Below are 19,922 nucleotides of genomic sequence, written 5' to 3'. Positions count from 1 at the left end.
AAGAGAATACAATGACTTAATGACTTATATGTGTGCTAGAAGCAAAAAGTGGAGAGAATAGAATAGAATAGAATAGAATAGAACCGAACCGAACCTTGGCACATTTTCTAGTCCAACCTCCTCTTCAAACAGGAGACCCTATACCATTTCAGACAGTGGTGGGATTCAAATAATTGAACAACCGGTTCTCTCCCCTAATGATTTCTTCCAACAACCAGTTCACCAAATTGCTCAGAAAGTTAACAACCGGTTCTCCCGAAGTGGTGCGAACTGGCTGAATCCCACCACTGATTTCAGACATAATTCTCCAGTCTCTTCTTAAAAATTTCCCATGATGGAGCACTCACAACTTCTGGAGGCAAGTTGTTCCACTGATTAATTGTTCTGACTTTCAGGAAATTTCTCCTTAGTTCTAAGTTGTTCCTTTCCTTGATTAGTTTCCACCCATTGCTTCTTGTCCTGTCTTCAAGTGCTTTGGAGAATAGCTTGACTCCCTCTTCTTTGGGGCAGCCCCTGAGATATTGGAAGACTGCTATCATGTCCTTCTTTTCATTAAGCTATTACATTGTGCATAATGCCACTGTTAAATTTCCCATGATGGAGCACTCACAACTTCTGGAGGCAAGTTGTTCCACTGATTAATTGTTCTGACTTTCAGGAAATTTCTCCTTAGTTCTAGGTTGCTTCTCTTCTCTTAGTTTCCATCTATTGCTTCTTTTCCTGCTTTCAGGTGCTTTGGAGAATAGCTTAATCAGAATACAGCTGGAAGGGACCTTGGAGGTCTTCTACTCCAACCCCCTTCTCAAGCATGAGACCTTTTACCATTTCAGACAAGTGGCTGTACAATCTCTTCTTAAAAGCATCCAGTGATGGAGCATCCACGACTTCTGAAGGGAAGCTGTTCCACTGGTTAATTACTCACATTGTTAGGAAGTTTCTCCTTAATTCCAGGTTGCTTCTCTCCTCGATTAGTTTCCATCCATTGTTTCTTGTTCTGCCTTCAGGTGCTTTGGAGAATAATTTGACCCCCTCTTCTTTGTGGCAGCCTCCCCCCAAATACTAGAACACTGCTATCATGTTACCCCTAGTCCTTCTTTTCTCTAGACTAGCCATATTTGCTTTTAATGCAAGAGTGAAGAGGCTAATTCTTATATTATTGAGTTAAGCTGAGGTTTCACTTTGAAATCTGCTATGTTTTTTTCACCTCTAATGAATGTGTCTGGCTATTTTAGAAGTGGTAGGAAGGATGTGTGGTTAATTTGTACCATATGTATTCCATTGCATGGGGAATTATGTGTCGGAAACCAACCCCCAAGTTTGTTGACTATGATTTATGATGTAGCCTGTTGTAGAAACCAACAATTTCTGGTTTACTAAAATCACAACAGTGTAGCACAATGTGCGAACTTAATCACGGTGTGAAATCGCCTGGATTAACAAATGAGCCAACGTATCAGTCATGGCTTTGGCAACAAACACCTCTTGAAGTTAATTTAGTTTTGGAGAGGTTTCAGAATTCGGAGAAGGCGGTTCTTTTTTCTCCAAAAACAAAATCCAGTTTCACACAAGTATTTGTAAAAAAAAAAGCTGTACTTTTTTCCCCTCTTCTGTACAATCATTCAGGGATTTGGAAAAAAAAAAAAAGCTGAGGTCAAATAAGAAGGAAAGCAAAGAATTAAATTAGTGCCTCTTCCAAGCTTCCTACGAAATCCAGATCATCTGGAAGGGCAGGTTCAAAGTAGAGAGCTTCACATTTCTGAAGGCGGTTTTAAGATGAACCAACCTCTAGGTCAGAGAGAAAAGACACAAAACCTAACAGTGACAACTCTGAAATACGCCATTCCTGGAAGTGCAAGCTCATCTGGGGATATATGAATTCCTGGATTTAAAATAGGCTAGTTAAGTCATGGCAAATTAACTAGTTGGTAGGAGTTTTCAGGGACGCGGTGGCTCAGTGGCTAAGATGCTGAGCTTGTCGTTCGAAAGGTCGGCAGTTCAGCGGTTCGAATCCCTAGTGCCGCATAACGGGGTGACTAGCCCCGCCTCCATCTATTCTCTGCCTCCCAAGTCCCAGCTGATCAGGAGGAAATGGGGATTTTGCAGTAACCTTCCCCTGGATTGGAGAGGGAATGGAGATTTTGACAGTATCCTTCTCCTGCCACGCCCACCAAGCCACACCACACCCACCAAGCCACGTCCACAGAACCGGTAGTAAAAAAATTTGAAACCCATCACTGGCCCCGCAGGCCTTGAGTTTGACACCCCTGGTCTACACATACACTCTCTCTGTCTTTTGCCTTTATTTACAATATTTCATTCTTTACTTTCGTTTGAATTTTTTTTTTAATTGTAGGCTACTGATGGATCTTGGTGGTGGGTGGGATGAGTTTAGCAAATGAATGGGATGAGTTTAATAAAGGAATGGAGCATTTTGTGGAACATTGGTTAAAAACAGCAATTGAAGAAGAGATGGTAGGAGGCTTTCTCCGGAAAAATGTCTTTGGGAGGAATTGATGGGGAAGGACCAATCAGTGAAAGCTTTCCTATTGCCAAATTGGAACAAGAAAGGGTTCTTTGTTTAGCCGCGTTCAGTTATTATCATTTATGGTGCAGCTTGCTTTTAGACCAGCATTGTATGCAGATGGCCCATGATGGCTTGTTCAGCAAGATGTCTTTAGGGAGAATCTCGTGAGCATCGCCTGCTGCAAAAGGAGCAGATCGTAACTGGACGGCTCTCTTTTCATTTACTCAGCTGGTGGCGAACGCCTTCATTTTCCTTTGTGGCAATTTGCTGGGGGCGTACCACAAGCATCAGATGCAAGACGCCTCCTGGGACCTCTATCGCTACACCTTAAAATGCATCCAAGTCCAAATGAAATTGAAAATTGAAAAAAGGCAACAGGTAAGTGGGATATCCAACCGTGAAAGAAAACAATGTTTTCCTGCGTGGTTAATTATTAAGGTGCAATGATTAACGTGCAGATAGTTATTTAGTGCAGCAGATCGCTCGTTCCAGGTTCGCTCGGTGCGCCCTGAGCTTGGTTGTTTTCTTGCAGGTGTTTCATGACCCAAAATAGGTAACTTCATCAGTAGTGAATGCCACTCCCCTCTAGCACTGATGATGTTACCTAGTTGGATAATAAAAAATCTGCAAGAAAACAAAAAAGCTCAGAAAGACCCAAGGACCTCACAATCGTCATCTTCCTCCTCCTCCATTTGACACACACCACTCTCTTCTAGCACTGATGATATTACCTAATTAGGTCATGAAATGCCTGGAAGAAAACAAACTCAGAGGACCAAGGACCACACAATCCTCCTCCTCCTCCACCACCTCCTCCTCCTCCTCCTCCTCCTCCTCTTCTTCTTCTTCTTCTTTTCCTCCCCCTCCTCCCCCTCCTCTTCCTCCGCCATTCCACACACCCCACTCCCTTCTACCACTGATGATATTACCTTGTTGGGTAAGGAAACATCCACAAGAAAATAACCAAGCTCAGGGAGCACCAAGGAGCCCACAGTTCAACCCTGAGCTACAAATATTTTCCTTTCTTCCAGGTTCGGCAAGACGTATTGCTGCCTTCTTGGTGGCCATTAAAATGAAAATTCAGGAATATTTGTCAGTATTATTCTAGAATAATTCCTGAATAGCCCAGGAACCTCTCTGGAAAGCATGATTAGAAGCGGAGCATTAGCAAACAAATGTGTGTTTTTGCACAGGTTTGCAAGCGTTTCAACCTACAATGATGGAAGCACTAAGTGAATGAAGGAACGCTGCATGGTCTAATTAATGAGCTTAATGAACGAGGGGGCTTTGCTCTCATTAGTTAGGTTAGGTTTATTAGATGTCTTAGTTTGCTCTTCCGACCGTCTTTCTTTCCTCCTCCTCCTTTGGTGAGATCCCTTCTTGCTTTGAACAATTCAAAACTTCCTCTTTTCTCCAAGGAAAGCTTGCTTCTCTCAATTCTGCCAGCTCACATATCCATGGGAATGAAACTTGCCATCATTGAGCGTCTAAAAGAAACCAACGATATGAAAAAGCATGATAATAATTTCCACAGCCTGTATGTGAAACGGCACCAGAACGTCAGGTAAATTTTGGGATTTCCGAGACCTGCATTTCTCTCTGGGGGTCAGTATCTTAAAGAGGCCATCGAGTTCTTGAGGTTTCCTTGAGGGGGTCACCGCTTCTTCAAGTTGGACTCGGCGTATAGAGCAATCCCAGGCCATAATATTTTTTGTTCTCCTTTCTTTAGCATCCTGTACGCAGACATTGTAGGATTCACTCGCTTGGCAAGCGACTGTTCTCCGAAAGAGCTAGTGGTGATGCTGAATGAACTCTTTGGAAAATTTGACCAAATTGCAAAGGTGGGTCAATTGTGGGAATTGAAATCCCCACATCTTCAAGTTGTCGAGGTTGAGAAAACAACTGGCCTGTTGTGTGAATTCTGCTTGGTAAACCAGGAACCACAAGTATTATTTATTTTTTATTATGCGGTCTCACAACAAGCTTGTGCATGGTTTAATACAGGGGTCTCTAACCTTGGCAACTTTAAGACTTGTGGACTTCAAGTTCCAGAATTCTGGGAGTTGAAGTCCACAAGTCTGAAAGTTGCCAAGGTTGGAGACCCCTGGTTTAATAAGCTATCCTTTTAAAAATCGCGGTGTCGCATAGTTTGGCAGTACAGGTGCCCCTCCACCTATGACCACAAAGGAACCCAACATTTAGGTTGCTAAGCGAGACATTTGTTGAGTGAGTTTTGCTCCATTTTACAACCTTTCTTGCCACATTTGTTAAGGGAATCGCTGCAGTTAAGTTAGGAACATGGCTGTTAAGCGAATCTGGCTTCCTTATTGACTTTGCTGGTCAGAAGGTCGCAAAAGGGGATCACACAACTCCGGACAAGACAACTATCATAAGCGTGAATCAGTTCCAAGCGCCCAAATTTTGATCACATGACCGCAGGAATGCTGCAACGGTTGTAAGTGTGAAAACCGGTCGTGGGTGACTTATTTCAATGCCGTTTTAACTTGGAACAGTCACTAAACAAACTGTTTTAACTAGGGGACTACCTATAAAACAGCCTTTGGCTACACGTGGATAATTTTTAATTTGCCTGAGGCAGCCAGCAAGATTTTCCACTGCTGTTGTAACTTCTCAACGAATGGCTGTAAGTGAAAGACACTCTTGCATTCGCCGTGCTTGAACCTGTGGTGGGATTCAGCCGGTTCGCACCGGTTCTGTCGAACTGCTTGTTAAATTACCCCTGCCCCGCTATCAAAGCGGATCCTGGGCGCCGCGCTGCAATGGAGAAACGGGCAATGGAGCAGCCAGCATGAGGGAAGGAGAAGGCCACGTTTCTCCATTGCAGCATAGCGCCCACGATCCCCTTTGATAGCGGGGTGGGGGTGGAATTTAAAAACCGGTTTGCCGAGGGTCACTTTCCCATTGTGGGAGGATCGGTCTCGCATGTGCAGTGGAGCTGGAGGACAGGGATGGGTCATGCCTCCCACGACAGTCAACCTGACCCCGGGGTGAACTGGTTGTTAAATTATTTGAATCCCACCACTGGCTTTTTTTTTTTTAATTTACATTTATATCCCGCCCTTCTCCAAAGACTCAGGGCGGCTTACAGGGTGTAAGGCAATAGTCTCATTCTATTTGTATATTTACAAAGTCAACTTATTGCCCCCCCAACAATCTGGGTCCTCATTTTACCTACCTTATAAAGGATGGAAGGCTGAGTCAACCTTGGGCCTGGTGGGGCTTGAACCTGCAGTAATTGCAGGCTGCTGTGTTTTAATAACAGGCTTCTTACAGCCTGAGCCACCACGGCTTGAACCCCAGATAAATTGCAAATGAACCACCCTGCCCCTCCCCCCGTTATTTTCTTGTAATACAGAAAAGTCTTACTTCAGATGAAGCAATGACAGCCGATCTCTTTTCTCCCTGCAGGAAAGCCTATAATTTGCACTGCTTAAGACAAACGATGGTTAATTCATATTTGCCATGCTTGGTGACTCACGGGCTATTTTCTTTTTTTCTTTTTTGCAGGAAAACGAATGCATGAGGATAAAAATTTTGGGAGACTGTTATTACTGCGTCTCGGGCTTACCTGTGTCCTTGCCGATACATGCCAAAAATTGTGTGAAAATGGGCCTTGACATGTGTGAAGCGATAAAGTAGGTACTTTAAAAAAGTTAGTAAGTTAGGAGTGGTAATGCAGGAATAGATAATGTTAGCAGTGTGATAGATAATAATAGGGCCCCGTATTCCTCTGAAAGGAGAAAATTTCTTCCTCCTGTGATTGTACCAGTGCAATTTCTATATTTATTGCTCTGTTAAATATTCACACGTAAAAACAAAGAGTTGTGCAGTTAGTTTACACTGGTTTAAACTTTCACGCATTTGCCAAAGAATTGAGGCCTTTAAACGATGGTGCTGGAGAAGACTCCAGAGAGTCCCATGGACTGTAAGGCGAAAAAACAAGTCAGTCCTAGAGGTGGGATGTAAACCAATACATAAAATCCCAAACTTACCTCAGCCTCAGCCTCACAACGTTATTTCACAACAAGGAGAAAATAGTCAAAAATCAGTATGATTCTTACGTTCTAGAGATGGGACAATCAAATGACTTCCCATCTCGTCTTCCACACTGGAGTCCTTATAATTTTTGGTTTTTTTAATTTTATTTTTGCAGGCAAGTTAGGGAAGCCACAGGGGTGGACATCAACATGCGAGTTGGCATTCATTCCGGAAACGTACTCTGCGGGGTGATCGGACTTCGGAAATGGCAGTATGATGTCTGGTCCCATGACGTCTCCTTGGCCAACCGCATGGAATCTGCAGGCATTCCTGGGTAAGCACGAGAAATAATTCCAATGAGTGTCGTCGTGATTTGCAGATAGTGGAAATGTACAGTGGTTTCAGTGGTGGGTTGCTACCAGTTTGCCCCGGATCGGGCAAACCAGTAGTGGCGGCGGGAGGCAGTGAGAGGCACCGCCCACCTGCCCGTATGCTTCTGAGCATGCGCAGAAGCATACTGCGCCCACGAGCGAACTGCTAGCGACGGGTTTTGAAACCCGCGGCTGAGCGGTTTCCTAGATGAGGTTGATTTAGTTGGGTTTAGTCCAAGGATGCAGAATGTTTGGGGGATAATCTGATCTTTCAGCTGGCTGGAAGATTTGACAGTGACATTAGAGCAAGTGTTAAGATGACACATTCTGAGTTCTTGGTCATATTTGGGAAGCAAAGCACTCTAACTTTTTCTCCCAGTGCCAAAAATAACCTGAATTCTGCCATCAGTCTTCAGTGCTGAATTTGAGAATGGGACATTCGGCCCATTTTCCCGGTTCCTGTGTGTGAGAATGAAATCGGGAGGCTTCTAGGAAGTCAGCTGCTTTTATTCGAATTCTTTTGTATGAAAAGTATGCAGAAAGAGCGATACTGCCCAAGTTGAGCAGTACAGTCGTGATGTGTTGGGGTCTCTATTCTTCACTCTGGGGAGTCTGTTGGGTGAATCCCAATTCCTTGATGTGATTTCTAAAACAGATTTTAATGCAGGGGTGAAATCTACTTACCTTCCTTACCGCCTGCGTGCACGTCACATGTGCATGCAGAAGGTAAAAAACACATTACGTCCTGGTTAAAACCAGGAAGTAATGACACCTGGGTGGGTGGGTGGAGCATTGCTCTGCCGTCGCTACCGGATCGCCGAATCACTGGCCACGATCGCTAACGGATCACAAGATCTGGTCAGAACCGGGAGCATTTCACCCCTGTTTTAATGTATGTTGGAAGATGCACAACTTGGTAAACAATTTAGAAAGAGCTACATTCAATTTCCTTCCTTCCTTCCTTCCTTCCTTCCTTCCTTCCTTCCTTCCTTTCTTCCTTCCTCCCTCCCTCCCTCCCCCCCTCCCTCTTCTGTTTAGTAAATTCATAGCTTAGGTCGCCATTCACCACCTAATAAAAATCACAATTGTCTCCAAAATGTACTCAAGAGTTGCTAAACTAGATTCTGGATAGTAAGACGTGCGCCTTTACTATGAAGGGCATGGAAAGCTGCAAAAGAGACTCTAAGATATCTTGTAACTGATGAAACTGCTTTGTAAATATTTTCCCGGATCTCCAGAATCATTTCCAGCCTTGTTCACAGTATTTTCGCCTCTCGAAGAGGCAACAAGGGAGTTTATTTTTAGTCACTTTTATGGCACCAGATGGATTGATTATTCTTTCCGGTACATGAGCTTACCTGTTTGCTGGATACTCCAGGAAGTGCAATATCACCTTCTTTGTGTACCTGGACACCTGCTTTATAGTTGCCGTAACTCAGTGTGTGGGCTATCAGAAAAAAATGCACTTTAGCTTTAGAACATAATGGCAGAATAAAGTATTTCACTCCAAGTCTTTTTCCTGGAGTTATGATTGCATATCTGCCAACATCTTGCTTGTTCAGGATGAAGCTAGAGAACTTTGAAGCTTTGCTGGCTGGGGAATTCTGGGAGTTGAAGTCCTCCAGGCTTAAAGTTGCCAAGGTTGGAGACCCCTGTTTTAAAGTGTTTTTAAATTATTATGAAAAGACAAATGTTTGCCTACAAAAAAACAAAAATTCTGCCTCTTAAGATTTGATATATATACAGTAAACTGAGGGATGATTCAAAGCTATTTGTATCATCCTCCTACCTCCGTTTTTGCATTTCGGGGTTGGTCTTAGGGAGTGAGAGAACGCTAAACAGCTTCCCCTGCTACTCCGTGTTTTGTTCTTGAGACTAAACGAACGAGTGAATAAACGAATGAAGTGAATGAGTGAAGTTGACGGAATGACAGAATAACAAAATAACAGAGTTAGAAGGGACTTCGTAGGTCTTCTAGCCCAGTGATGGCTAACCTTTTTACCGTCGTGTGCCAAAAGCGGGGGGAGTGCGGGGGAGGCCTCACACATGCATGTGCCCACACCCATAACTCAATGTGCCCCGCCCTCCGCACATGCGCGCATGACCCCTCTGCTCTCCCTCCACTTTTGGCACGCGATAGAACAGTGGGCCTGGTAGGCCTGTTTTTCGCCCTCCCCAGGCTCCAGAAGCTTTCTTGGAGCCTGGGAAGGATGAAAACGGCCTTCCCCACCTCCCGGGAGGCCCTCCGGAGGCCGGAAATGGCACATTTCCCAACTTCCGGTGGGTCTGGAAGGCCTGAAAATTAGCTGACCAGCACACGCATGTAGGCTGGAGCTGAGCTAGGGCAACACTCACATGCCCACAAATATGGCTCCATATAGTTCTAGACTAAAGCTTTTGAAGACCAGAGGACCTATGGATTCACCTAGTTAGCTGATAAAATCTCAAATAAATGATAGTGTGCCACATTGTTAGGTGTTGGAGCAAAATAAAAAAAATATCGGCATTCTGTTTCCACCATTATCTCGACAGAGGCTGAGAGCTGTTGTTAGTCTTCATTGGTTCTTCTCAGGTTAACAATATATTGGGCAGTTCTTGTTTTATAGAAAAGCACAAACAATCCCATAATGGCATATGCTATTTTATTTTTGTAACATTGGAAAGTGTTTTGGTGTGAGTGCGTACGTGCGTATTACTAAGTAAGTCGTACGTTGTGGAGAACCCTCAATGCAAGCCAGCTGAGTAAACTCTTGGAGAACGGCATAGTAGAATATGATACACCCAGACGTTACCGAAGCAGGAAGGAGACGAGAGAAAAGTGCTTTCAGTCTAAAATGGAATTAAAATTGAATGAAGCCTTCTTCCAGTTGAAAACACAACGGGCCATTTGCTACCCCGTCTTGAGGGTACCTCGGCACTAAGCACGTAGTAATAATCACTTTGATTGACACCACATTCATCTCCTTTGTTGAAAGGGACACTACTCATCAGAGTAATATTGCCAAGCGCTTTGTAGACAAACATAATGGGGGAAAGAAGCCAGAAGGGTGCTTTTAACCGGTCTGAAATCCAGACTGTGTTGGGGAATCGAGGGAAGGAGGTAGAAAAACAGACAAAAACTGATGTTCAAAAATAAACAAGAGGAGCAAGCAAAGATAGAAGGCTGTCGTGTCCCCCTCCCCCTCCGACGACCGGGTCTAGAAAGTCTGTATCAAGCGTGGCCACGAAGCCTCTGCAGCTTTGCCAAATTCCTTTCAGATTTCTCAGGGCAGGCAGGAATCCAAGTTGTGACTTCAGCAAACTAAATGAGACTTTGCTTGATTCAAAGTTGCTTGACTCAAGCTGGTCCTTTATATAGGCTGTGGGATGTGGCTCCATGACTCAGCACTTATCCAGGCCTGCCCCTCCCTTCCTTCTGCTGACATCGCCTCTCAGATCTCCGGAAGTGGGGATTCTCCCACTGTGAATTCTCTTCCTCTGGATCTGCTGCCGGTAATTCTAGCACGTGGCTGGCTCCCTGCTCACATGCTGTAGGAGTGAGGTTTGTTTGTTCATTCCTGACATTCTGTCCGGGCATGGGGCCAAGGCTGGGGGCTGGAGGCATGCCAGGCCGTTCCTCTTCATTATCAGACTCTGAATCTTATAGCAGGCCTGGGAGGGGATGGGAGGGGCCCGGCTGAGGGGAGGAGGGAGGATGAGGCACAACAAAGGCGGAGTTAAGCAGGTCATCAGTTTGGAGTCATTGCGTTGCCGGGAGAGAACCCAAGTCCAGCCCAACCATGAATTCCATTGACCTTTATCTAGCACCAATTTAACACCAAGTGTTAGTTGACTAGATTCTAGGTAAGCAACAGTAAACTCTTCTGTACTTTTACTCCAGTGAATGCTACTAGTTATTTGCAACTGACACTGATTCTGCCTAGAGACAATGTGAGTTGGTTACTTTTGGCAGTAGATGCTGAGGGTGGCAAAGAACAGCGGTGAGATGCTGGAGGATGTTGGATGTGTGTATGTGTTCATTTGTATGTCCTCTTCACCCCAGATATTTGTTATGACCAAGTAGTTATTACCAGACACAATCAGTCCTAAACAAACATATTTTATTAGAACAGCTGAGAATTACTTCATTCTCAGCTTAGTCCAAATTAAGTCCAAAACAAAGTCCTTCATAAAAAGTCCTTCGGCCTTATCACAAGCTTTTATCTTTTTTAGCACCTTGCCAAAGGCTTTTCTTGGCAAAGCCCCACGAAGTTCAGAAACAAGAGACTACGGCTAGAAACAAATGTAGCAACGTTGCTTTTCTACATAAAGCCCAAGAGCCTTTGCTGCTCTTTTAAGCCTTATGGGAGGGGCCAATCATCTCCTGACCTTACTCCTGAGCCGTCCTTTTTGCTTTAGCTGCTCTTACCTTCTGGCAGTTCTTTGCATGCATACACTAGGAACAAGCTGCTCCTGTTCCTCTGCCTCTCTGCTGTCTGCCTCTGGAGGCTCCGGAGTCCGTGCATCACTCCCAGATGGCCCTGGCCCCATCTCTGCCTCCGACACAGAACCCTCGTCCGGGCCTTCCCCTGACTCCAGGACTGGCCCATTGTCCTTCCCAGCCCCTCACTGTCCGACTCTGCTGCCAGCTCTGCAGGCTGCTGGTGGACCACAACAATATTTAAGAAGAATTCAGTTGTTTGCCAGAGCTACTGTGAGATCCTTAGATCTGTCAGTCAAGCCGTGGAGACTGCTACTTTATTTAGTTTAATTGTCTAGTCATTAAACACATTGAAGGAACTTCTCAGAAATACAGTCTTTTTCCAAACTGGCCTGTTCTACTCTTCATACAAAAGACTTAGGTGTCCTGCTTTCTAACGACTGTTATTTTATCCAGTCCTTGGTACTGGTAATTGTGGCTTCTTTTATGTGTAATTCTCCTCTCCCAGGAGGGAACTCATAACGTTTATATAGTCTTTTCTTCCCTGCTTTCTAATTTCACTTTCCCAAGAAGAATACATGAAGAGAGAGTGGCGTGTCACAAGGGTGAGCCAGAATTATGACACACTCCTCAGACCTTGTTCCGTTGTTATTCAGTGCCTTCCTTTGCTCTCCCCCCCACCTCCACCTCACTTCTCCTCTCTTTTTGGGTTTGCATGAGATGCTGAAGCATGGCTTGTTAACTAAACCAGGATTGTGCACGGTCAGAGAAAACAGAGCGGATCCAAATTAACAAAGCACGTTACGGTTTGTGATGTGTGAAAACCAAGCTCCCAGTAAAGTAGCATATTTGTAGCTCGGGGTGGTGGGGATGGTGTTGAAATAAGATATGTAGAGGTAAATGGAGGACTCGTGGCGTTACCTAGTTTGGGTAATGAAATGCCTGCAAGGAAACAATCAGGCTCAGAGAGCACCAAGAACTCCTTTGAATCAAGTTACGTTGAAATGTAATTTACAAGAAGATTATTGTTGGGGTCTCCTTCTCCCTCCCTCCCTTCTTCCCTTCCTCCCTATCTCTCTCTTCTTCCATCCCTCCTTCTCTCTCTCCCTCCCTCTCCCTCCCTTCTTCTCTCCCTCCTTCTCCCTCCCTCTCTGTCTCCCTCCCTCTATTCTTCTCTCCCTCCCTTCTTCCTTCTCTCTTTCCCTCCCTCCCTCCCTCCCTCTCTTTGTCTCCCTCCATCCTTCTCTCTCTCCCTCCCTTCTTCAATCTGTCCTTCTCTCTTTCCCTCCTCCCTCCTCCCTCTCTTTGTCTCCCTCCCTCCATCCTTCTCTCTCCCTCCTTCTTCAATCTGTCCTTCTCTCTTTCCTCCTCCTCCCTCCTCCCTTCTTCCCTTCCTCCCTCTCTCTCATTTCTTCCATCCCTCCTTCTCTCTCTCCCTCCCTCTCCCTCCCTTCTTCTCTCCCTCCTTCTCCCTCCCTCTCTGTCTCCCTCCCTCTATTCTTCTCTCCCTCCCTTCTTCCTTCTGTCTTTCCCTCCCTCCCTCCCTCCCTCTCTTTGTCTCCCTCTATCCTTCTCTCTCTCTCCCTCCCTTCTTCAATCTGTCCTTCTCTCTTTCCCTCCCTCCCTCCCTCGGTCTTTCTCTCCTCCCTCTGTTCCTCCTTCTCTCTCCCTCCTTCCCTTGGTCTTTCTCTCTTCCCTCTATTCCTCTTTCCCTCCCTCCCTCCCTCCATCTCTCTCTCCCCCCCCTCAAAAAAACAGTCGCAAACACTGCACAAAGTTCTGAGAATTGGCACGACTGGATGTTCTATCCAGCTGAGCTGTTCAAGAGCAATCCTGCCAGGGATCTTGATTTTGGCTGCCAAATGTGTAGCAGCAGAGAGCTTTCGGCAGCCGCCGCCATTGTAATGGTAATCGATTCCTGGCGATGACGTTTCTGCAAACATTTCAGCCCTTTGTACACTTCTCTCTCTCTCTCCTTCTCCCCCCCCCTCCCCCCCCCGTCCTCTTTGCAGCCGTGTGCACATCACAGAAGCAACCCTAAATCATCTTGGCAAAGCTTACGAGGTGGAAGAAGGCAATGGGCACCTCCGGGATCCCTATCTTGAAGCCATGAATATCAAGACTTATTTGGTGATTGACCCCAGGGTAGGTATTCTTTGATGTAAAACAACAAACAAACAAACAAACAAACAAACAAAAACTATGAGCACACAGACATTTCTGGGTTTCTCGTTTCGCGTGTGCCATGCTGAATTGTGGGTTAACATGACGTACTGGGTAGTTCACGATTGGTTGAGTTTGCACACATGGAAAACTAAGAACATGTAACCCGGTACAATGGCGTGGAGTGGTGTTTCTCAATGTTAGCAACTCTTAAGATGTATGGACTTCAGCTCTCAGAATTCCTCAGCTAACAAGGGAGTTGAAGTCCACACATCTTAGAGTTTGCCAAGGTTGAGAAACACTGGTGTATAGTTATAGGGTCTCCTGTTTGAGCAGGGAGTTAGACTAGAACAGGGGTCTGCAAACTTGGGTCTTTTAAGACTTGTGGACTTCAACTCCCAGAGTTCCTCAGCCAGCAAAGCTGGCTGAGGACTCTGGGAGTTGAAGTCCACAAGTCTTAAAAGACCCAAGTTTGCAGACCCCTGGACTAGAAGACTTTCAAGGTCCCCTCCGACTCTATTCTGATTGACAGGGTCAAGAGTGTTCTTGTGTGAACTAGGCCAGCTACGAATTGCTCTGAAAAAACCTTAATGACATTGATAAATCTCCGAGTGGCCTCAACAACTCTCTAAAAGGATGCAAATGACCAGCTGTCTGAAAGGAGTATAAATCCTTCCATTCCCCACCATCCACCCAGAGCTGAAGAAGCTTTCTTGGATGAGAAGGGAAACATGTTCAAAGAAAAACCAGACAGCCTCTTGAAAAAAGCACCTTTGGGACAACCATGGCCACATCTGAGTCTCCGTAGCATATCCATGCAAAATATAAAGCTGGGGGGGAAATGATAAGAAACAGAAGTAGGCAGAGAGAGATGATTCTAATCTAAAAATACCATTGAGTTCTGTTGTCTAAATATATATATTCTTCAGCTGACACCCAGCTTGCCTTTGATCAGGTGGCCCACGATTTTATTTTGCAAACCCACATCTCTCTGCTGGCTTCCACCTTTGTGTGTGTGTTTGTTTTGTTTTAGATCTTTATTATGTGTTGTGGTTGTACCAGGTTTGGAACAGAAGTGGGGAATAATGAGAATCAGGTGAAGTATCCAAAGCCGAACTAAACTGAAGCCTGCAACCTGGAAAGTTTTTCTTTTATTTTGGTTGCGTGCCCTTGGAAAAGGAGGGGGAGAGAGAATATATTAAACCTTCAGTTGCCATGAACCACCGATCCCGGGGAAACAATGGCTTTTAAATTTCAATCGCCAAGGAGCTCTTCAGGAATCCAGAACTGCTGTTCTTTAAATGTGTGTAATTAAACAGAATAAGCTCTCAGACTCCCACGCTCGCTTTAAGTGCAGCTCTACCGGCAGTTTGAGAAGAACCGATTTTAAAAAAAGAAAAGAAAAAGAAAAGAAAAGCCATTGCACAATGAATACTCCTAGTTTGCTTTCCTCAGCTTACAAAAGAGGTTCGGGGTTTCCCCCGCCCCCCTCCACTCTGTTTTTCAACAATTTCTACAGCTTTGACAGAATTCCAAGGCCAATGGCCACCTGTTTGCCTTCGATATTCTCATTAACAAAGGATATTAGTGCTACTTTGCGGAACATAGCGGGCCGCAGTCAGTCACCATTCGGAATGAATAACCCTACGAAGGCTACATTCTTGTAGAACAGTGCTTCCCAACCCAGGGTGAATTACGCAGAATTGGATAAAAGTGGTTTTTCTTTGGGTAAAGACTACATGCATCCATTATCAATCACCATTTGTGGAGGTTAATGCTTGCTATTAACTGGTTTCGAAGGGTTTTTTTTTTTTTTTGTAGCTCTTGTAATCCTGTTTACCCTTAGTAGGACTCAAAGGTGCTCCAAGTCAGCATTTGTAGCAGCAACTAAGCCTACAGAATGTAAGATAAAATATAGAAGAGAATATCTATAGCTCAGGGTTGAACTCTGGAGTCCTTTTTTGTTGTTGTTGTTTTTTGTTGTTGTTTACATTTATATCCCGCCCTTCTCCGAAGACTCAGGGCGGCTTACAGTGTGTAAGGCAATAGTCTCATTCTATTTGTATATTTACAAAGTCAACTTATTGCCCCCCCAACAATCTGGGTCCTCATTTTACCTACCTTATAAAGGATGGAAGGCTGAGTCAACCTTGGGCCTGGTGGGACTAGAACCTGCAGTAATTTCAGGCAGCTGTGTTTTAATAACAGGCTTCTTACAGCCTGAGCCACACCGCGGCCCTTGGTACTTTCTCACTTTGGTTATTGGCTTGCAGATGTTTCCTTATCCAAGTAGGTAACATCATCAGTGTGAGAGCTCAAGCATATTTTCAACTGGGAAACTCTGCATCCTAGACCAAGCGAAATCCAAAAATGGTAGGGAATTCTTGGAAGTTTGGCTTTCTGATAAATCAGCCGCCAACAGACACGGAGATAAGCTATATTTATATGCCATTCAAAAGAGACAATTTTAAAAAGCTAAGAAGAGACTAGAACACATCTTCTCCAGCAACCAACGCCCAGATAAGCAAGGATTAATCCCAGACAAACGGTCTAGCAGAAAACAATACCTAATCAAGGAACTATGGAGGAGAAAAACACATCCCCACCAATACCGGCTGGGCAATCTATAGTATATAAACAGAGAGTAAACCCCACACTCAACAACACTGATCATGTAACCAAGTTGAAATGTCGGCTAGTAAACAACCAAGCTCAGAGAGCATCATCTTCTTTTAATGACCCCATAATCCCTTGCGGAGTGGAGTCTGGGCAATTGAATGAAGCTAGCAGAGTGTTTACTGGCCAGATGCCCTTCCTGTCACCAATGTGGAGTTTTGTTCAGCAGATGTATTCTAATTGTGCCAAGAGAGAGAAATATCTGCCTTTACCTAGGATCGAACTCATAGCCTCCTGATTGTGAGGCGAGAGCTCCACCTCTAGGCCACCGCACCACTCCAGAGAGCACTAAAGACTCCGGAAGGTAAAATAAATAATGTGGCCAATGTAATCATTAATTTATATTCTCTCTCTCTCTGTCTCGCTCCCCCTCCCTCCCTCTCTCTCTAGTCAAAACAGCGGGCCACCAACAATCATTTTCCTCAATCCAGAGTGCAGGATGGCTTGAAGATGAGGGCCTCTGTCCGGATGTCACGATACTTGGAATCGTGGGGAGCAGCTCGCCCTTTTTCCCACCTGAACCACCGAGAGAGTGTGAGCAGTGACACTTCTGCGCCCAGCCGCAGACGCAAGAAGGTGAATCTTGGCTGCACGTTCTTCAAACTTGTCTTCCAAGCACAAGATCTGACGAGATATGGAGGCACGCATGAGGTTTCTCATGGACAGGAAAAATGTCTCACATAGAAACACATTCTTTTTTCGTGTCTGTGAATGTCAGGTGTGAAAGAACAAGTCCAAGTGTGAAGTAGCCAATCAAACTGACTTATTTGCTACTCATGCCTAGGCACAGGAATCTTCTCGACTAAAGTTAGTGGCTGTTTGGACTTAGATCAGGGGTGGGTTCTACTTACTTTTACTACTGGTTTGCGGTGGGACCACGTGCGCGCAGTTCTGCGCAGGCACAGAAGCTTCCTGATGGCATCGGGGTCGGTGCCCGGAGCCTCCCCTCGATTTTACTACTGGTTCGCAAGAACTGGTCAGAACCGGGGGCAACCCAGCACTGAGTTAGATAAGGGTCCACAGAATTCAAGGGTAGTTGGATTTAATTTGCTTGTGGCTATGTCAGGTGATCCCTCTTTTAATTCCACCGCCACTCCTCCTACAATGGCCGTGTTTCCCATTTGTAATGGAGATAAGATATAAATACATAATTTAATAGCAAAGGGGGAAAGAGCTGCAAAGATTGAGAATGGAGAACATTACCCTGTTTTCCCGAAAAGAAAACCCAACCAGAAAATAAGTCCTAGCATGATTTTTCAAGATGCTCATAATATAAGCCCCGCCCTCCCCAAAATAAGCTCCAGTTAAGATCATCAGCCAGATGGACAAAATTAGTACTGCATTTTCCCCAAAATAAGACCTAACCTGAAAATAAGCCCTAATGCAGCTTTTGGAGCAAAAAATAATGTAAGATCTGGTCTTATTTTCAGGGAAAAACGGTAGTAGTTTTGTAGAGGTCACAAGGCTTTTGCCCTTGTTCACTTCCTCCTCCTCCTCCTCCTCCTCTTCCTTTTTTAAAAGACAAATTTTATTGAAAAAATTTTCTTTTCCTCATACATATTTTATGAACAGAGTGCTGACCAGGTCACATGTTACACATCTTCTATATAATCAAAATCATATATCTTTATCTACCCATTTTTTCAATATTTATCTCTTTTATACATCCTTTATCACAAATTCATCATTTTTCTCCACCTCTTCTTATTTCAACTTCTGCCATATTATTTTCTTTCCATCATTTTTTACCCTGTTCAATTTTATTTTTAAATCACATCACTTTACGCTTCTTGTCTGTTACAATCACTCCAGTTGTTTACATTCTTCCTTCATTTCCGGAAATGTCTCTCTAATTCCCAATCATGAACAATAAAATATTCATCTTAATTTGCATTATTACCAGAATTAATAATATTCTTATATTACTTATTTTCACCTTTCCATCTGCTGTGGTTTGTCACAAACATGTTCTATTCCTTTTTTTTTTGCATAAATCGTCACTTTCATGATTTCAGCCTTTTTTTCCCTTTACAATTAACATTTTTTACGTCGATATCACAATTAATAATATTGTCAAATTCCTTATTATTACATTTCTATTAAAATTTAATGTAGACAAACTCTATTCATTCATCTTCATATAATCACATACAGTCCTTTTCCACCATATCTTATTTTTTCCCACTTCTACCATATTATTCTTACATATTTCTTTATCATTTCATTTTCAACACTTTCATCTAGTTAATATTTATTTATTTATTTATTTTATTTTATGGTATTTTAATACCACAGTATATCCCAAAATAATTCTCTCTTATCTCCTACTTCTGAAGGGGACGTTATAGCAATTCCCAACCATTTATGATACTTTTTATCTTCTGGAGAATTGAGTTTAGAGCCCTTTTTATTTATAGGTGCCTATAATATTTAGATAAGTGACGTGGTGGCTTGATGGCTCAGAGGCTAAGATGCTGAGCTTGTCGATCGAAAGGTCGTCAGTTCAGCGGTTCAAATCCCTAGTGCTGCGTAACGGGGTGAGCTCCCGTTTCTTGTCCCAGCTTCTGCCAACCTAGCAGTTCGAAAGCATGTAAAAAATGCAAGTAGAAAAATAGGGACCACTTTTAATGGGAAGGTAACAGCGTTCCTTGCGCCTTTGGTGTTAGTCATTCCAGCCACATGACCACGGAGACGTCTTTGGACAGCACTGGCTCTTCAGCTTTGAAACGGAGATGAGCATCACCCCCTGACTAGCACATATGTGCAAGGGGAACCTTTACCTCTACCTATAATATTTAGATTACTAAATCTATATGCATTGTTTACTTCTTCAACAAGTAAAACATTCTTCTCTATGCTTTCCCCTTGCTTAGGAGATAGCCTTGCAGCTCGCGAGTCGTCAACGGACGTCAGAGAGGCAAGTTGCATATTTATTTATTTATTAAATTTATATTGCCAGCCATTCCCCCATGGCGACTCAAAGCGGTTTTCAGAATATCTTTCTTTCCTGCCTGGTCAAGACTTGGCTTCAGTACTTTTTCTTAATCCTCCAGCCTGCAAAAAAACGCTCTTTAAGGAAGGAGAAAGATCGACGGCCAGCATGCACAATAGAATTAAAGGAGAGTCTCTATAAACTCCAGACTCTGTCTTTAAGTTTTCCTAAAGAAATGGGGGCTAATTGTTACAGAAATGTCGTGTACCGTTTTCCCTACCACAAAATGTTTCGATTCTCGGGCGCTGCTTTTCCATCATCCGTTAGACCCTTCTTCTCCAATCTGGTGAAATGTTGTGACCAGGGCTTCTGAAATTCTGGGGAAAGATATCCCTAAGGTGCTTTTTCAAGAGGCAACTGGACTTTCTTGGTTTTTCTTTGAAGACATTTCGCTTCTCATCCAAGAAGCTTCTTCAGCTCTGGCTGGATGGTGGGGAATGGAAGGATTTATATTCCTTGCAGACAGCTGGTCATTTGCATCCTTTTAGGGGGTCGTTGAAGCACTTGGAGGTTTATCTGGGTAGGCGTGGCTGGGGCGGTGTCATGTGACTGGTGGAAGTGAGTGACATCGAATTGGCCACGCCCACCCAGATTTTGTGGCTCCTGGTGTTTCCTTTTCTGTGGGAAACAGGTCCAAATGGCTCTTTGAGTGTTTATGGTTGCCGATCCCTGCCCTGGGAGGATGCAAGTATCCCAGGAGAGATGCTATAATTTTAAGGGAAATGTTTTAATTGATTTGCTAATTCTTGGCCTGGATCTACGCATTCCATCCAACTT

The 19,922-nt window shown here is 44.1% G+C and overlaps 1 protein-coding gene across 3 annotated transcripts in view; it reads left to right on the top strand.

Moving 5' to 3' along the window:
- Positions 1-19,922, top strand: part of ADCY7 (adenylate cyclase 7) — a 77,005-nt gene that overhangs the window by 30,517 nt on the left and 26,566 nt on the right. For all 3 annotated transcript variants that reach the window (XM_058154920.1, XM_058154919.1, XM_058154918.1), the window contains exons 5-12: positions 2,753-2,902; positions 3,943-4,088; positions 4,254-4,365; positions 6,053-6,180; positions 6,699-6,857; positions 13,327-13,459; positions 16,544-16,729; positions 19,027-19,070. In XM_058154920.1, coding sequence (XP_058010903.1) covers positions 2,753-2,902; positions 3,943-4,088; positions 4,254-4,365; positions 6,053-6,180; positions 6,699-6,857; positions 13,327-13,459; positions 16,544-16,729; positions 19,027-19,070 — 1,058 coding nt within the window. The remainder of the gene's footprint in view (positions 1-2,752; positions 2,903-3,942; positions 4,089-4,253; positions 4,366-6,052; positions 6,181-6,698; positions 6,858-13,326; positions 13,460-16,543; positions 16,730-19,026; positions 19,071-19,922) is intronic.

The sequence above is a fragment of the Ahaetulla prasina genome, chromosome 12 (assembly GCF_028640845.1).
Source record: "Ahaetulla prasina isolate Xishuangbanna chromosome 12, ASM2864084v1, whole genome shotgun sequence".
Classification (NCBI taxonomy): Eukaryota; Metazoa; Chordata; class Lepidosauria; order Squamata; family Colubridae; genus Ahaetulla; species Ahaetulla prasina.
Note: the sequence above shows the minus strand (reverse complement) of the source record. Positions and strands in the feature narration are given on the sequence as shown.